Genomic DNA, 20,054 nt, shown 5'->3' with positions numbered 1-20,054 from the left:
TTCGGGCATGGGCGTATTTGTGTTTCCACATTTGTATAATTATACTGTATGAATAAGTTTGATGATTTATATTTAGGTTGCGTTTACTTTGAATGAATTATGTAAAAATTATACCATGATGGCCGAAGTGATTGGATATGGTGTGAAATAAGCAGCAGTGACAGTGGCCAATCCACCTCACCTGTTTATATATCTAACCATTCTTGGTCCCATTTTTTCTCATTACAACTTGATTTTTCCAGTTATTGAAATCTAGTACTTGTCGACAAAAGTAGTTGGCAAAACAAGTCCAACTCCCAAATTAATTAATAATGGTACGAAAAGATAGCATATTAAAATCGGTGATATTTATCCTATTCATGTTGCAGGAATCCTGTCATTGGAACTACGAATTTTGAGGTCATAAAATTTCAGGCTGCCCTTTCATGGCTTAATCAAGAAAATTTGTCAAAAAACATAAGAAATATATTCTTTACAGACAAGACATCTGAGCAGATTTCGTATTCGAGTGGCGTATCTTCCACGATGATTGCAGGGAAGTGATAAGCACAAGCCTCGGTCCAAAAACAGTTAGAATAAAAAGGGCAAAAAATAAACGAAGTTGAATAAAATTATTGTGCCCAAGGGAGGGGGCCTGGATATGGATCAGTCCCACAATATCTGAACAGTCCTTCAATTTCTGGACACCCATTAGGATAAGGGACAGACCGATGAAAGGGGTCACGGGCAAGTTTTTTCCGGTGCAACATTCCTGAACAACCATAAGGATCTTCTTGAAATTGAGATCTTACCAATGCTTCACCTTTTAATGCTGCTTCCCTCGATTTTTGAGTGGATGGCGTGCCATAATACAAGAACCTCGATTCGGGAAATCCAATTGCCGAGCGGTGAAGATGAACAAACCTCTCCTCCTTAAAATCATATCCTACAACCTGAACATCGATTCAAAAACCCAAAACTAACAATATATAAGACCATTGCTATATGTCACTCTAAACATCAAGGTGTTACGAGTAATTACCACATCCTTAAAGGTACTTGAACTTTAAAATTTGTAGAGAACTGAAAATGCATGTAATCTTGTGTTCTTACTGTTATATTGTGAGGATACATGCCAGTAAGCTCCCGGAATCGACATATGCTAAATATAAGATTCTCAAAGCTGTCCCTCGCATGTTCTTCTGTAAGTGATCTCCCTCTCACTTGATCTTGCTTGCCTGCAGAATTTACCACATGTCCATTTGTATCGAGCTAAACAAACTTCAACTTTTCCTATAATGCCTTCGAAGGTATAAATAAAGAACTTTCGAACTTCACAAATCAGAAGTAGTTTTAGCCAAACTGAGTAAATTATAAGTAGTTCTTCATTCCCAATTTCTCAATTTTATCAATTTCTATCTTGGGAGAAATAGAAATTGATAGAATAAAAAGTGGAGCATTCAGTAAAGCATGCTTGGTTACATAAAAAATTAACTGATTAAAAATTTGGGATATATCTGTAAAAGCTCCAGATCAGTCAGCACCCAAAACAATTGGAGCTAAACTAATGTAATGAAAAATAATCTCCAAACAAATACAAATTTCATTTAAAAAAGTAACCTTTTTACTTGAGTTCAAAATTCAATTTCAGTAAATCACCATCTATGCATCTTTTAAAAGGGGAACTTCCAAGTTCAAACCTACTCATTGCAGGTATGAGGTCTCACAGTTTTTTTTGGAGAAAAACAAAAAAAAAATTATAAGATGCATGTACAATTTTTGTGAAAACCAAGTATGTTGCTTGAATTTTTCTGCTTCACATACCCTGTCCAAACTATAACTATGATCATATAAATTCACAAGACATCCCAAAAGCTAATGATAAAAGTAACACACTCATATCCAACAATGTGGTAACTGATCCTACGTAGTTCAAGCAACAGACCACATGAACATACGAGATTCAGATATGAATGGCTCCAACTGTCCAACAGTGGTCTAAAATTAACTACTACATCATTTAGACAACATAGAGAAATATTTATGGTATGGCAACAACAAAATAGAAACACACAAGTTCATGACTAGATCTACAACAAAAATAACTTTTCTCACTTTCTGTTAATGCACATAACAGATTTCTTGGCTCACATTTTTTGATATTTTGATGACATACATTACGCTCAACTGTCTATTGCTTTTGGATTAAGCCCTTTTACACTAAAATGCATCATATCTCAAAGATGCTACCATTTAAAAAGTTCCGAAACATTTTAAAGCATCAATAAAATCAGGGAAACACAACTGCAAAATCACTCACCAAACCATCCTTTGGACTCTGCAACAACCCAATAACTCTGAGCTTCACTCCTTGGTCCAGCATTCTTCCGAGTCTCACCCCCGCTGAACAAGAGTAATGCCGCATCATCATTGGCCGTGATCTCCACTCCATTCTGTATATGTGTAATAAAGGTAGCAGCTTGACCTGGATTCTTCTGATATAATTCCAAATACCAAGCATCCTCCTTATCAACCTTTTCACAACTACTACTCGTATAAATCGAATGGCCAGCTACCATTACAAGGTTTCTGAAGTTATGAAAAGGATAACTCTCCACATTCTCATTGAATTTGTCATAACCAGGCATCATTCTGAAACGGCCCTCATGCATGGATAATATAATAAGGATTGTAATCCCAATTGACAAGAAAATCAAGAAGAGCATAATGGGGTGAAGCTTTAAATAGTGTTGAATCTTATTCCCTACCGCTTTTAGCATCCTCAAAGGATCGTTTTTGTGCCTTCTTGATTTTTTACCAATCCCAGATTCTAAGTCAAAATCACCCCTTGGATAGGTCTTGAACGACTTGGGACTATTACTATACGAAAATGAATAATTTGTCTTCATAGATTACAGAATCTAACTCAATAATCACAGCAAAAGGCATAGATATCCGACACACAGACCATTGGATCTCAACACCATGCAAAGTTTAAATCATCCCACTCAAAAAATGAAATCAATCACGAACAAGCTGGAGGGATAATCGATGAAAAAAAGCTAAAAATGTCATTTTCAACCGAAAAAAGGTGGACCTGAAGCGAGCCCAGATCAGAAATTCAGCACAAGAAGACGAAAATCCTGTATTAAATTTCGAGCGGTCTGGAAATTTGAAGAATTCCCAGAAAAAAGTACGAGGAACTTTGATTTCCTCTAAACTTCAATTCAAGTTAAACGTAATACTTGAAAATAATACAAATCAAGAGGAAAATGTCAACGGAATCGAGCAAATCGCAGCGGGTAGGACTAGAGACTGGAATTTGTGATAACGGAGGAGTGTGAATGATTTTTTTGTGTGCTGTTGGAGATCTCTATTTACAGAGTAGATTTACAGGTAACAATATCAATAATCATTTATAATATCTTTTCTATAATACTCCCCCTTAGATGATTATCGACTCATTAAATCACTTTTAAGAGATGTGGGAGTTCAAATGCTGTCTCGTTAAAACCTTGTCATTAAAAACCCAATGAAAAAATCTGAACGAAGGAAAAATAGTACAACAATAGATACTCCCCCTGATCTCAATCATCTGAGATCCTTCAACTAATGCATCCCTATCTTGTGCACCAATTTCTTGAATGTTGAAGTTGGTAGTGCCTTTGTAAATAAGTCAGCTACATTGTCGCTTGAGCGAATTTGATGGACGTCAATATCACAATTTTCTCGAAGCTCATGTGTATAGAAAAACTTTGGTGAAATATGCTTTGTTCTATCACCTTTGATGTAGCCTCCTTTTAACTGCGCAATGCAAGCAGTATTATCTTCGAATATTACTGTTGGGTCATCTTTGGCTGTTGGGAGTCCACATGATTCTTGAATATATTATGTCATAGATCTCAACCACACACACTCCCGACTTGCTTCATGCATTGCAATGATCTCAGAGTGATTTGAAGACGTCGCTGTTAAGGATTGCTTCACCGACTTCCATGATATAGCAGTGTCTCCTCGTGTAAACACATAACCTGTCTGAGATTTAGCTTTGTGTGGATCAGAAAGATATCCTACATCTGCATATCCGACTAAAGGAGACTTTGATTTTGTCGAATAAAATAATCTCATATCAATTGTACCCCGAAGGTAACGAAATATGTGTTTTACACCATTCCAATGTCTTCGGGTTGGACATGAGTTATATCTCGCTAAAAGATTAACAGAAAATGATATATCTGGACGAGTACAATTTGCGAGATATGACAGTGCACCAATGGCACTTAGATATGGTACTTCTGGACCAACGATTTTTTCTCCATTTTCAGGTGGTCGAAAAGGATCTTTGTTAGCATCAAGTGATCGAACAAACATTGGTGATGCTAATGAGTGTACCTTGTCCATGTAAAAGCGCTTTAATATTTTTTTTGTATATGATGATTGATGAACAAATATTTCCTCTTGCAAATGTTCAATCTGCAATCCGAGATAAAATTTTGTCTTTCCTAAATCTTTTTGATCTCAAACTCATTTTTCAAGTAATTGGCAGTTTTAGTAAGCTCTTCTGGAGTGCCAATAAGATTTAGATCATCAACATATACTGCCACAATTGCAAAACCCTCATCTGTTCTTTTTATAAAAGCGCATGGACAAATAGCATTATTTGTGTATCCTTCTTTTAACAAATATTCACTAAGACGATTGTACCACATGCGACCAGATTGCTTTAATCCATATAAGGATTTATGGAGTTTTATTGATAACATAGCCTTGGGCGCTTCACCATTTTGTTTCGATAGTTTGAATCCTTCAGGCACTTTCATATATATATCACTATCAAGTGAACCATAAAGATAAGCAGTTACAACATCCATAAGTCGCATATCAAGAGTTTCTGATACTGCTAAACTGATTAGGAATCGAAAAGTAGTGGCATCCATCACAGGTGAATATGTTTCCTCATAGTCAATTCCAAGTTTCTGCGAGAAACCTTGGGCTACGAGTCGGGCCTTGTATCTTACAATTTCACCATTTTCATTCCTCTTTCGTACAAAAACCCATATGTATTCTACTGGGATTACATTTTCAGGTGTTCGTACTACAGGTCCAAACACTTTATGTTTTTCTAGTGAGTCTAATTCAGTTTGTATGGCCTTCTTCCACTTTGGCCAATCATCTCTTCGTTGACAATCCTTAACGGATTGTGGTTCTGGGTCTTCATTATGTATGATGTCAAGGGCGACATTTAGGGCAAAGACATTGTCAACAATTGTGTTATTTCGATCCCACAATTTTCGAGATGATATATAATTTATTGAAATCTCATTATTTTCATGAGAATTTGATTCTTCAGGAATAATATTATCCAAGTTTGGTTCATTGATCTCTCTTACTATATCATCCAAGATTCCTTCTTCGGGAGCTTTTGAATTTTCTTTCTCTTGTACCTTTCTTTTTCGAGGTACAATATCCTTTGAACCAATTGGTCGATCACGCTTCTGGCGTATTTTAGATTCATTTGCAGGTTGAATAATAGCTGGTCCTACGGGGACATCAATTTTTACAGGGGTATTCTCTGCATGTATATGTGACTTTGTCACATTCTTTGTATTAACAAAAGCATCGGGCAATTGATTTGCAATTCTTTGCAAGTGAATGATTCTTTTAACTTCTTACTCACATTGATTATTTCGAGGATCATAATGAGATAGTGTTTTCTCATTCCAACAAATCTTTTGTTGTTCTTCGGGACACAACTTTATTTCTCCTAGATTTGGAAATTCCAATTCATCGAAGTGGCAATCTGCAAATCTCGCAGTAAACAAATCTCCTGTTAAAGGTTCCAAAAATATAATAATAGATGGTGAATCATATCCCACATAAATCCCAAGTCTACGTTGTGGGCCCATTTTGGTTCGCTGTGTAGGTGGGAGAGGGACTTGTACTGCACAACCAAATACTCGAAGGTGAGAAACATCAGGCTCTCGACCATAAGCAAGTTGTAAGGGTGAGTATTGGTGATAATTAGTTGGCCTTATATGAATCAATGATGCAGCATGTAATATGGCATGTCCCCACACAGATGATGGAAGTTTGGTTCTCATCAATAATGGTCTAGCAATTAATTGCAAACGCTTAATAAATGACTCTGCTAAGCCATTTTGTGTATGGACATGGGCAACCGAATGCTCAACTGAAATCCCTATTGACATACAATAGTCATTAAATGTCTGCGATTTAAATTCAGCAGCATTATCAAGACGAATTGTCTTGATTGAGTGATCTGGGAATTGAGCTCGTAATTTAATCATTTGCGCAAGTAATCTAGCAAAAGCTATATTTCGAGTTGAAAGCAAACTAACATGTGACCATCTAGTAGACGCATCAATCAATACCATGAAGTATCGAAATGGTCCACATGGTGGGTGTATAGGTCCACAAATATCCCCATGAATTCTCTCCAAGAAGGTTGGGATTTCAACATCAATCTTTGTAGGGGAAGGTCTTATAATTAGTTTGCCTTGTGAGCAAGCTACACATGGATAATCAGTGTAAAAGAATCTTCTGGTTCTTTAGAGGGTGTCCATGTGAGTTAATTATTATTCTGCGCATCATTGTTGCCCCAGGGTGACCAAGTCGATCATGCCATAATTTGAAGCTCTGTTGGTCAACAAACTTCTGGTTTGTGACAATGTTTGCTTCGACTGTTTTTATTGTTGTAAAATACATTCCAGAAGGAAGTGCACATAATTTTTCTTTTATCTGCTTCTGGCCAGATATAATAGATGTTATGCAAAGGTATTCGAAATTATTTTCATTTAATGTTTCAATATGGTATCCATTTCGGCGGATGTCTTTAAAGCTAAGCAAATTTCTACTGGATTTGCTCGCATAAATGGCATTTTCAATATATAGGCTTGTATTATTTGGTAAAATGATTTTTGCCTTTCCATAACCTTCAATAATTTTTGATGCACCCGATATTGTTGTAACATTATTTTCAGCTAATGTTAACTCCAAAAAATACCTTTTATTTTGAAGAATGGTATGTGTTGTACCACTATCCACTAAGCATTCATCCTGACATTTCATCGTTAATCTAAAATAAAAATATAATTCAATAAGCTAAATTCAATAAATAATGTGTAAAGCTTTCAAAGGAAATATTTTATTGAATAATGAAAACATTTATTGAATAACAAAATAAACCTCCATGACAAATCCTAAACATGAACTGAACATCAAAATAAAAACGAGACCACGATAACCTAATAAACAATAGAAATTCAAAGTAGGAACAAGAGCAATGAAAGTAATTACTTATTATTTTCTAACACACCACCACCAATCAAATTATCTATATTTTCATCTGGATTAGCAAAGAAATCAGAGACGTCCAAGTGAGTTATATCAATTGGATCATCATTGTCCACAAAATTTATCTCCATTTTTCCATTTTTCTTGATTGATTTTTGGTATAGATCCACAAGATGTTTTGCCGTACGAGACCAATGCCCTTCCATTCCACATCTATAACATTTTTCTTCATATACTTTGGAACTCTTCTCATTTGCTTCTTCATTATTGGAATTCCACTGCTGGTGGCTTGTTTTATGTTTCTTTCCATTTTGTTGCTGATAGTATCTTCTTTGGCCACACCCACGCCCACGTCCACGTCCATTGTTATGATTTTGAGTGGAATTAGCATTCGCTTCAGGAAATCCAATTTCATATTCTTCAGGAAATGTAGTTTCATTTGCTTCAGGAAATGGTATGGATCCAGTTGGGCGCATTTGGTGATTTTTCATGAGCAGCTCATTGTTTTGTTCAGCAACTAGTAAGCATGAGATGAGTTCAGAGTACCTTTGAAATCCACGTTCACGATATTGCTGCTGCAGGAGCACGTTTGATGCATGAAAAGTGGAGAATGTTTTTTCTAACATGTCTTGATCAGTGACTTTCTCTCCACAAAGTATCAGTGTGGAACTAGTCTTGAATAATGCAAAGTTATAGTCACTTACGGACTTAAAATCTTGTAACCGTAGGTGCATCCATTCATATCGGGCTCTTGGGAGAATTACAGCTCGTTGATGGTCAAATCTTTCTTTTAGATTTTTCCAAAGCTCTCGTGGCTCTTTCACAGTGAGATATTCGACTTTCAACCCATCATTGAGGTGATGACGGAGAAAAATAAGTGCCTTTGCACGGTCCTGCTGGGACATTTCATTTCTTTCTTTTATTGTATCTCCTAAATTCATAGAGATAAGGTGGACCTCGACATCCAAAATCCATGATAAATAATTTTTTCAAGTCAAGTCAAGTGCTTCAAATTCAAGTTTAGTGATGTTCGCCATTGCAACTTAAAAAAAATTATATAATTAGAATCATGACATAAATAGAGTAAAATTGCATTATTATTATTGAAAATAAATATTATAACAAATTATGCATGTTACTACTTTTACTATGTAATTTTGAAATTTTGTTATTCTATTTGTTAAACTAACATCGATGCAGGTGTACATTGAGATGTGCTCAATTAATAATTTATGTATCTATTACAAATTGCACTAATTACAAATTGTAGTATTATAAACTAAAGAAAAAAATAAAACTCTTTTATGCACAATTATTCTAAATACGTAAAACAAATATCACAGAATCCTGCCCAACTTCGTAAACAAGCCATATATTTCTTGAAAAGGAAAAAATCCAACACTTTGGACTTAAAGAAATTATAATAAAATTTATGTCTTAAAAAAAATTACTCCCACACCAAGAATTTCTCACACCACTGCTGCGGTTGTGAAGAATTATTATTATTATTTTTTTTTGGTCCAATTGATATCAAAAATAGTGTTGTGATTGACTCAAAAATTATCATAAAACTAGTAAATACTAGTATTCACACAATATTTTAGCGACTATTTAAATCATCAAAATCCAAATAATATAAATCTTAAATAAGCAATCAAGATATGAAAAAAACTTAAATCAAAACAACAATACATTTATAATCAATATTCTTCAAGAATATTGTCGAAACATATGATAATTATCTATATTCTTCAGGAATATGATAACATTATATTTTATATCAATATTATTCATAGATATTGATAGATCTTTATGATTTTATATCAAGATTCTTCGGGAATATTGATAAATCTTATTCATCTATATTTTATTCATAGATCTATCAATATCTTCAACATAAAGTTGTGTTGTGCTACTTCAGGAGCATCAACATAAAATTAAAAGTTGTGCTTCTTCAGGAGCATCAATATAAATCTATAATTTGTGCTGCTTCGGGAGTATCAATATTAAATCTAAATATTGTGCTTCTTCAAGAGCATTCATACAAGAATAAGAATAAATTATTTATAAATTTTACCTTGAAGAGCACTCGTGCTGATAACGTGTTGTGAATAGTAGAGAATATAGAGAAGAGAGAATGATTTTTGTGTGTGCTTTATTCATCATTGGAGACCTCTATTTATAGAGTAGATTTACAGAACTTGAATAGGTAACAATATCAATAATCATCTATAATATCTTTTCTATAATATACTCTTCATAATTTAAAATTTTTGTTTAAACTTCTTAATCATGTCAAAAATACTTTTATATTTATTAATTATTTATAAATGAGTTAAAAAATAAAATTATTTCAAATATACAATGATATTATTGAGTGAAATTATTTCAAATATTGAATGATATTATTGTTATGTAATTAAATGTTTGAGGAAGAGAATATTTTAAAAATTATGAATACGGACATATGTTCGAGATTAATTATTTATAAAAAGTATTCCAACACTTTGTAATATTCTTAGGAAGATCTAACCAAGGTTAAAAATCAGAAACAAAGATGAACGTATCAGAATTCTAAGTTAAAATTATGATTCAAAGTAACATGTTCTTAGATATAGTCTCGGATTCTTCTAAACTCTTTGGACATTTTAGAGATATCCAAAAGATGGTGCAGAATATGCCAATCACATATATTATGTATCACAAAAATTGTGAAAATCCTTGAGAAACAAGAAGAAATTTCGCGGAACATTAAATGATATTCAAACAATAATCATAACTCTAGAACAACAACCAATTTCTAATAAAAAGATCTCGAAAGAAAGGTTATTACTAACATTTGGTACCGAACTCTTATTACACCAAAGAGGAACGGCCAAGGTAATTCCAAACCTTTTAACCTACAAATAAAAAATGATAAATCTAATTAAAATTGTCTCTTAAAAGAAATTATGTTGATGACAAATATAGAAATGATGCACACAACAGGGGTAAGCCTCCCTCAATAATTTGGTCATCTTTCCATGAATATGATAGGCTCGTAATAATTTGTACTTTTGTTGTCATATTTCTCATTATTGAAGCTTATGACATGCTAATTGATATACTTCTGTGTTATTTTGTTGTATGATGACTTTTTTTCTGTTATTGAAATAAATATGGGCTAAAAATGTGATTTTATGTCATAATTAAAGTTGTTGATATGAACTTTGTGGAGGACTTCAAGCAAAAAAATTTCAAAAATGGATTTTCCACAAGGCGTGATCACGCCTTGTGAATATTCTTCAGCTATCTGTACAACTGAATCTGAAGTTCGAAAATTGCAATGATAATACCAGATTTTAGACTGCTAATTATGGTGTGTGACTTGTGAAAAATATTTTGAAAGATATTTTGTTATGACAAAAACTTGTGTGAGACGGTCTCACGAGTCGTATTTTGTGAGACGGATCTCTTATTTGGATCATCCACGAAAAAATATTAGCTTTTATGCTAAAAGTATTACTTTTTATTGTGAATATTGGTAGAGTTGACCCGTCTCACAGATAAAGATTCGTGAGATCGTCTCACAAGAGACCTACTCTTTTGTTATTGGGAGAAATAAATATAAGATGGAGTTTTATTCCATAAAAACTCTATACTCCTTTTTGGTATTTTTTACACTAGGTTTTATTTAATTGGTGGGTTTTTCTCCTTGACCCAATAAACACAACACATGAAGCTCAAGGGAGGCACAAAAAACAATTTCAACCAAAAAAGAAAAAGAATTCCTTGAACACACATGAAGACCAACAACCAAGGCGTGGGATTTTCTCCAACAATTCTAATATTTTTTCTTTTCTTTATTTTTATTTATATTTACACGAAAATTGTAAACCGAGCCATGTTCGGCTAAGTTTTGATTTCTGATTCAAGAGATAATTTCGTTACTTCGATTTTATCATTGTGAGGTCTTGTGCTTAATTTAATAGTCTTGTTCAATTCAAGTATTTGTTGATTTATATTTAATTATGTGAAATTTTTATGTCGATTAATCTAACAATTTAATTTGATATATAATTTTTTTATTACTATCCATCAATTCAGTTATCAGTAATTATCATGAACGATTGATACATGAGTAACAATATATTATGTGTGTTGTGCTATCACATCATATTTAATCTAAATAAATCAACGAAACTAGATCTATCAATCGCAGATATCTCGATTGTTAGATTTTAGGATTAACTGTTTTCACAAAACAAGAATGCTATTTTAATTAATACGGAACACTATCTTGCCAAATTAGTAATTAATAAGTTTTGACTGGACGATGAGTTTGATCAATTAAATTAAGAAAACACAAGGATTTTAGTGACTTTCCCTATAGCCCTAAGGTTAATTGCTTGGAAATGCATGAATAAATCAAATGTTAATCGATGAACAGTGATATAATCGATTATTGGAACCTCTTGAATCAGAATATGCTCATATTGAATTCTTCATTTGATTTCATTATTTTTCCTTGCTTGCTAATTTTATTTTTACTATTTTATTTAGTTAGACTTTATCCAACAAAATCCCCCCTTTTATTTGTTTTTATTTTTATTCAAAAAAAAAATAAATTCTCATTTTCTGTAGATTCAACAATATTCACCATTACACTAGTTATATTCGGAAGTAGAAATTAAGTTTGATGGCTCAACGACAGCACATTAGAACCGCCAAAGGAAAATGTGGGATCTCATAATACAGATATGAGATAACCCCAAACAGATTTCCAAGTAGATAGAGAACAACTTTCAGCGGAAACAATATCAAGAAGAAGTCAAATTATCTTGTACCAAACACCATATGGAAAGTCTATTTTAGAATCAACACATCCTTATGAGGTTATGTTTAACCTTGATGCACTAGTCTTAAAAATCAGACAAGATCTCATAGATGACTGGACATCGACTATGAGAATCGCAGCAAAAACACTTGATCTCAACAAAGAAAGATTCATTAAATTTTTAGAAATAAGTCTGATGTGATTATTTTAAGTTTATATTTGTTTATATTGATGATGTTTTAATAACATCTAAAAATATGGATGAACATATTAAACATTTATATATTTTCTATAAAGTTTGTTAAAAAAAAGACTAGTCCTATCCGAGAAGAAGACACTCATTGCTACAAGGAAGCTTGAATTCATTAGAGTAGTAAAATCAAGAAAAATAATATATTAAAAAAAACTAAATATCGAACAAAGTATTGTTTGGCTCTATCGTGGTCTTAGTCTAAAGAGTTATTCCATGAATTCAAAACAGAAGTGAAAACACATATTTAAGTTCATAGATGAAAACAAAATTTAGAATGAGTGAAAAGAATTCTCAGTGATTTGTGGTGTGTGATGAGGAATTCCTCCAGCTTTTGCCTCTGTCTTCCTCCCTGTTTCTTTTCTCTTATTCCTCCCTAGTGTTGTCTTCTGTGTAGTATTCTATTTTGCACTTCCGTTTCTCTCCTCTGCCTCTCTCCTCTGCTGTTACGGATCTCCTCCCTTCTGTTCACTTCCGTTCTCTTTCCTTTCTTCTCTCTCCTCTACCTCTCTCTTCTTTTCTCTCACTGTTCACGTCTCTGTATGCTTCTGCCTCTCTCTTCCTCCTTGCTTCTCTGTCCTGTCCCTTCCGCGCTGGTTTTTTCTTTTGTTTTGCACCTCCTTTTCCTGTTACGCTGCGCCTCTTTTTATTCTTCTCAATGGGCCCTCATCTTTCAAATATTTTAAGCCCATGTCAAGTATAAAAAATGTAGATAAGATATTTATCAAGATTTGTATAGATTTTTCTAAATTTTCAATATCATCAAGGAGTGAAAATATTTTATTTCCTTTCTTTTGATATATCGTTTCCTTTGAAATCTTATAAAATCATCTTATCTCCCAATTTAGACATTTTTTCCTCTTCTATTCAAATTTACAATTATTATAAAATTAATTAAGATAAACACAAAATTAGGGATAATAATTCTAGATAAGTACAAATATTATAATAAAATCCCTAAAATCTCTATATGATTTGGGCTAGAAATAGATGAATCCAGAATAATTTTGCAAGAATACATAGTAGAAAATGTACAAAAATTTTCGGATGAACTAAAAGAAAAAAACAAGTTCAAAATTTCTTAAAAGTTGTTAATTTTGTTGAAATGTTCCTTCATGATCTAAGAAATCAGTGCCTTTGGAGACCAATCTTCCCAATAATGGGGTCTTGGACTATTAATTCAAATTGAGCCTAATCCAATGTACGAAACAGTGCCTTTGAAGAACAATCTTCCCAAGTAACTGAATACACACTTCTAAAAATTAAAGAAGTGTTTATAAAAGACATTTTAATATCAACCACAACTTACACCCCTCAAGAATGATACATGTTTTGAACACCAAGCTCGGACAGCAAGAACACATCTTTGCCTAAACTTTTATTAAATATGTCTGCAAGCTGCCGTGATGCGGAGATATGCGCTGTCTAAATCAGCCCTGCTATGATCTTCTCTCGAACCAAGTGACAGTCGATCACGGATGAGCTAGGGTTGTTCGTGATACATTGGATTAGCAGCTATTTTCATAGTCCCTTTATTATGGCAAAACAAAGTGGCAGCCGTTAAAATTGACTATAAGCTCTATTTCGTCTCAACAGGCGATCAGCTTCGAAACATTCTTGTGGTTTATGTGGGAAAAGGAGACTAGTTTCCTGATGAAAACCTTTATCTCTTGTTCCCGTACATGATAAATTGTTCCTTTTACAAGCTTGTTTTCTCCTGCATCATCAAATTTCCACCAATATACGGTTCCAAAAACACAACTGCTGCTGAGGATTCTACTCTCAGCATTATTATCTGTAGCCTTTTTTTATTCTCTTCTGCTGTAAAAACTCTAAGCTTGACTTTCGGCTGTGTGGAAAGCATGTATTCTAGCATTAAGCCACCGATGCTTTCAAATAAATCGCGTCTTAGTTTGGCTAGTTTCTTTAACCTGCGTCTCCGAAATAACCAAAAACTTCCTACTCCAGGAATCATTGAACCCGTTCGAGGATTTGAACCACTCCTAGTAAATCATATATTAATATTTATATACTTTCCCTCTATTCTGCACCATCAGTACCTATAACCTAAACTCTTCTAAGCATGCCATAAAGTTCATGTAATGTAAAGGGGACTGCATAAATGGTTTCCCTAACAATGCAACAGAAATATGTAAATCAAAGAGAGTTGCACGTATTTGAAGTTCATCATCAAGAAATTTACCATATGCAATATAGAACAACGTAGATCCCTCTATTTCATTTTTCGGGTGGTGACTTTTGCGATGGCAACCAGAACCATTTTTCTCTCCAACACCTTCAAACCCTTCGGGACAAGAACATAAATAGTTTCCATGCATCTTCTAATACACCAGATTAGACTTTTGAATTATACGCGACAATTACTGTTGTACAAAAATTACATCACATTTCACATTGACAATATATATATATATATATATATATATATATATATTATTTATTTATTTATTAATTATTTCTTATGTGTTTTTATTAATATTTGGAATGTTGATAAATACATGTTTAAACCCAATTGTCCCTGTCTCAGTACTGCCTCTATAGTCTTCAGACAGATACAAGGTGAAATCAACATTATACATTAATTAAGCGATGAACCATACATTCAATAAAATTTGTTTCAGTATAATTATAATTAACATAAAATTTCACTGCATATCTATGCTATAGCATTGATTTATATTAAAGTTTAAAGGTCTCACACGCATGGCCGGTAAATAGCAATAGTTAACTTTTGATATCAATAACAGACTGCAATATCCAGATTAGATATGTCAAAACGGATTAGTGAAGCGGGCTGCCTAACAACCTATCATTAGGTTGGAACGCCGGATTGGAGCAACACCAAAGGTTAAAAAAAAAACCATCATTAAGTTGGGTGGAGCGGGTCAACTTATGTGTCATTTTGTCGAATTAAAAAATTATTAACTCAACTTATTTATATGACCAACAATTCTAACTTATTTTGACAACCTCAATATTGATAAACTGTTGTGCTTTTAAGGCCCAAAAGATTAATCGAGTTAGTTAATCTTGCATGATTTTTGGTGTGCATTTTGGGGCTTATAAATAGTGTGTTCATTTCTTCATTTCAAATACATGAAAATCTTATCTCTTTCAAGCATTCTCTTGCATTTCATATTGTTAGCTTTCCATTTGGTCTCCGTTAAATTTTGGAGATGAAGTGAAGGTACATTTTCAGTTCGCAGTAGTAGTGCCTTGTGCTAAATCACTGCCGTTTGTTCCACTGTATCCTGGGAAACAGACGTCCAAGACGATCCTCGAAACACATACAGACATCGATTTGGTTTACTTTAAATTTTGCTCTACTGTGTTTTCTTCAACATTTAGTTAACTGATTTTTACGAAAGTTTGCTATATTTTATCGTTAAATATATTGTTAAACAATAAAGAGTTGACAATTACTATATATTTTACTAAATATTATAGCACATCGAAAAAAGATACATTAATTTCTTATTTTATACTTGTTTTACTCATATATCTAGTGTTGATAAAAATATGTATAGACCCAATTGTCCCCGACTCTATAGTTCTATAGAGATTTTTGGTGAATTGGCATCAATTACAATTAAGATAATTTTTGTTCTCTCAAAACTTTCGTTAAGATTTATTTCAATATAGTTATAATTCCCAAAACTACGCAACCTCATCACAACACCAGCTGAACTTCACACACAGTCATTTCTTATGCGTTGCTGGATTTATAACATTGGGCTCCATGGCCAATCTTGCCTCAGTGAATTCGACTGCCATTCAAAAGCTCGACCAAGTATTTTCCAAATCTCTTACTATATATTAAGTTTGTTCTTCTTAATCGAGCCAAAAAACTTTGTGTCATGATCTGTTTTTATTTTATTATATATTAATAAAGTATCAAGTTTTTAATTTATAAAGCCAGTAGCTGAGTATATATGACTTTATTTTCACGACAAATCATATGTTTCATTCCTTTCACCACGAGTTCTATCATTTTATTTATTTTCCCCTTTTCTTTTAAATTCATTATTTCAAATTATATTATAGCCCCTCGAATTTTTCATAATTATGATATGACCCTCATTTAAGTATAAATCAATTTAATTAAAAAAATTTGTACAAACACGCAACTCACGCCAAATGCCATTACTAATTAAATGTTTGCCATTCAAAATTTTCCAAATATAATTCAGTTCACACTAGTAGTCGTCGTCCATCCTTTGGATGACACATATAGATGCATTGTCCCCATTTTGCAGCTTGCAACAGCTCATATTTACCTGTATGGCAACACTACATATATTTTGTGAGAAACATTCATATTTCCATCGAAGTCTCAAATATTTTTCTTGATAATAATTTGAAAATTAAAGACTAATGATCCTATGACAAGTGTAATCCTCTCGATCCCCCGAAGAAAGCCTTAAGTCCTTAACCCCCAAGCTTCTTTTTTTCCCCTGCTTTATTTATTTCACTGAACCCATAGCACGTAGCACAATCACTATAAATATATATCCCTTACCATAAAAAGATAAAGAGCGGCAGAATGGTGGCGGAGGAGGAGGAGGAGGAGCAAGTCGCCGGAGCTGTCTACGTGATGAGATTTAGGCCTAAGAAAGGGAGCGTATTTCCCGCGAAAAGGAGGTCGGTGAAGTAAATGATGCTCGATTCGATCATCGCATCGTGTTTCAAAACAGAGCAGCGGCAGCCAAGCAGAACCTTGCATGATTTGAAGAGAAATCATGGAGCTGGCAGCAAGGAGAAGAGTACTGCTGTGTTTCCAAATTCTTGAAATACATATATATATATACATATATATATATATGTACATATATATATATATGTACATATATATATATATATAGCTTCTTATGTAGAATACTTGTTACGGTTATGAATTTGGATTTTTTTACTGTCGATTTAACTTGTATCTAAATATCATTACCTTACACTCATGCATCTAAATTTCATATTTGTTTACCAATAATTTTTCTATATACATATATATTCTTATAATTTATCTATACTGTATTTGATTTGTAGCCGGGCGCGGCATGAGTTTTTACCTGCTAGAAATGGTAATAATCTTTTCAGTTAAAAAATCATAACTGTTTAAGAAAAGATCATCACACTTCAGTACCATGTGTGTGTGTTAAAAATTAAATAAATAAAACATTTTACGTACACATGGCCCCACAAAAAATCTGATGGTGGCCAAGTCATGCTGAACAACCGGAGCATATACTTCACACACATGAACAAACCAAGTATCATATCGGCGAAGTAGAATTTAGATAAATGTCACTTTTCTTTCTTTTTTTATTTTTTATTCTTTTATGTTACATGCTATATGTTTTGATTTGTCACTTTTCTTTCTTTACTTCTTGAATGAAGTTAAAATTCGGATTTTTTTTTAATAAAAAAATCATTTGATATTTATCCAACCATTTCCACAATCCTGATATATGCCATCAGATTAACAGAATGGATGTCCAAAAACTTCACACACATATGATATGTTAAATCTAAGAACACAAGATATAGGTTTGTAAAAGTGCTAATTTTGTTGCCTTTTTTGTTTTTACCAATATTAGTACTGGGCTCCAAAAATATCAAAATTTTGACTATAATGACAACTTAAATGTAAGCTAATAGGAGACAGTGCAAAGGCTAGCTTGAATTGGGAATACGTGTTTATTGAGGTGACAAGTTTTGGTCAGTTTCGTAGTACTTATGTCGTTGCTATCTGATACGATAATGTAGGCCACTTTTTGACTCATTCAAAATCATGGTTCGTGGTAGAGCAAACGTCTCGGACACTATTGTTTCAATTTTATTGATATTTCACATAAGTATCGAGATTATAGTCGCAAAATACATTTATAATAAAAATAATAATCATATAATTAAAAAAAAATTAGTTTAAAACAATTAAGAAAATTTGAAAAATTACCGAAATATTATGTAATAGCAGCTGTGAAATCCGGGTTCTGTTCTGCGACGACCGCGAAATCGACAAAATTCAAAAAAAAAAAAAAAGGCTTAACAGTTACATAACCGTTTTAGCATGAAACTTTCTTGCGGTGGCTTCCGTTGTCGTTCCGAAATACCCGATCCGGGCGTTCCATGCTCAAAATATTATAAACTAATTGATTTCGAGGACTCAAATGGGTTCCCTTCTGGATGGATAACGTAGTCACAAAAGCGATTGATTTGGATCAAACCTATTGTCACATGTGGCTGTCGTGAGGTTTATCAAGTGCAAACCCAATGCCACGGTAAGTCCATTTCACTCGGATAGATTGAAATATTCGGATGCAATAATTATCTTGTCATCAGAGTATATAATCACTTATCTTCTATTTGTTTCTCCTTCTGCTGTACGTTATCTTTTCACTCAATTGTTGTAAATCTTTAAACACATTATTTAACCATATATATATATATATATATGCATAAGTATCAACACATATTAAATATGATTCAAATATTAGTTAACGTTATATATAAACAATTTATGTGTCCACAAGGTTCCAGATTAAAATAATGTATCATGTTCGAAATTTATTGTAACAAAATACTCCCTCGAGTAAAACAAATGAGTATTTTTTTCTAAAAATAATGTGCTATATAACTTGTCATTGGACACAAATATAGTTAACGAACTAAAAACAATTACACAAAATATCTATCTAAAATATTAATAAGACGGTTGAATATACGACCTTGTTATTCGACTTTGAACATTTTCAACCACTGGATCCAATGATGATGTTATTGTTTTTAAAAATCAAATTTAATGTCGAATCCAGTCTTATTTATATATAATAACATGAAATAAAATTTTAAAATATTTTAATTGGTGTAGGTCTTGAATAATATCTATATTTAATTGGTGCAGAGAATTTTCTTCTTGTTCTTTGTCACTTCAGTAATTTTTTCAAAATCTAAACTTATTTTTAGGACTGACCAGAGTGTGCTTCAATCAAGTAAATTGGAATGGATGGGGCAAGCATGTACTTCGCAATTAATTATTGACCGACCAAGCTCTCCCAAGTTCCCAACTTAGCTAGCTTATGACATAATATTATATTGGAAAGGGATAAATTAGGGTCAATGCGAATGATATTAAATGCTGGTAAGTAGTGTGAAAGGCGCTTGATTGACACTTAGCGTCGAAGGGGTGGACAATAATACGATTTCTTATTGGCTTCACAAGTGACAATGGGGTGGTTATAAATTAGATATCTCCCACCTAAAAAGACAGGTATATTTGTGGGTTTGATATTTAGAATAACTGGAGTGCTGTATATATACGGTATTAGCATGCATACTAGGTGAGATACCGGCGTTCAAATTCAAACACTAGTATACATTTGCGTGTAGAGCCAACATGGGAATTGTAGCAAGATATTTAATTAATTAGCCAACAGCTTTGAGATGTTGAGTAGAAACTGGGGAAGTGTTAACATGATTCCTTCTTAATGCATGGTTAGAAGATGGTTGATTTTGCTTTTGTATGTTCCCAGGCTTATAACCGCTATCGTTTCAGAACTAGGAGGTTTCTTTGTATCAAGAAACTTGATCCGTATTCTTATTTGGGCTATGTTGGTGTTTTAGATTTACTTTTTCTTTGTTTCCGATTATTAAAGCACCTTTACTTTGCTAATAGGAAAG

The 20,054-nt window shown here is 33.0% G+C and overlaps 1 protein-coding gene and 1 long non-coding RNA gene across 2 annotated transcripts; one reads left to right on the top strand and one right to left on the bottom strand.

Annotated features, from left to right (window-relative positions):
• Window positions 1–379: 379 nt before the first annotated feature.
• LOC142533203 (uncharacterized protein C57A10.07-like) lies at window positions 380–3,306 on the bottom strand. The gene is made up of 3 exons (XM_075639884.1): window positions 2,300–3,306; window positions 1,093–1,217; window positions 380–932 (listed from the first exon to the last, which is right to left on the bottom strand). The coding sequence occupies exons 1-3, from the start codon at window positions 2,886–2,888 to the stop codon at window positions 612–614; spliced, it is 1,035 nt and encodes a 344-aa protein (XP_075495999.1). The 5' UTR covers window positions 2,889–3,306; the 3' UTR covers window positions 380–611.
• A 13,425-nt stretch (window positions 3,307–16,731) lies between these two features.
• Window positions 16,732–17,816, top strand: LOC142533807 (uncharacterized). Its single transcript, XR_012816814.1, has 2 exons — window positions 16,732–17,143; window positions 17,665–17,816. It is a non-coding gene; the product is annotated as an uncharacterized LOC142533807 (long non-coding RNA).
• The last annotated feature ends 2,238 nt before the right edge of the window (window positions 17,817–20,054 follow it).

This window comes from Primulina tabacum, chromosome 18 (assembly GCF_025594145.1).
Source record: "Primulina tabacum isolate GXHZ01 chromosome 18, ASM2559414v2, whole genome shotgun sequence".
NCBI lineage: Eukaryota > Viridiplantae > Streptophyta > Magnoliopsida > Lamiales > Gesneriaceae > Primulina > Primulina tabacum.
The sequence above is the reverse complement of the archived record's forward strand: the minus strand, read 5'-3'. Positions and strand labels throughout refer to the sequence as shown.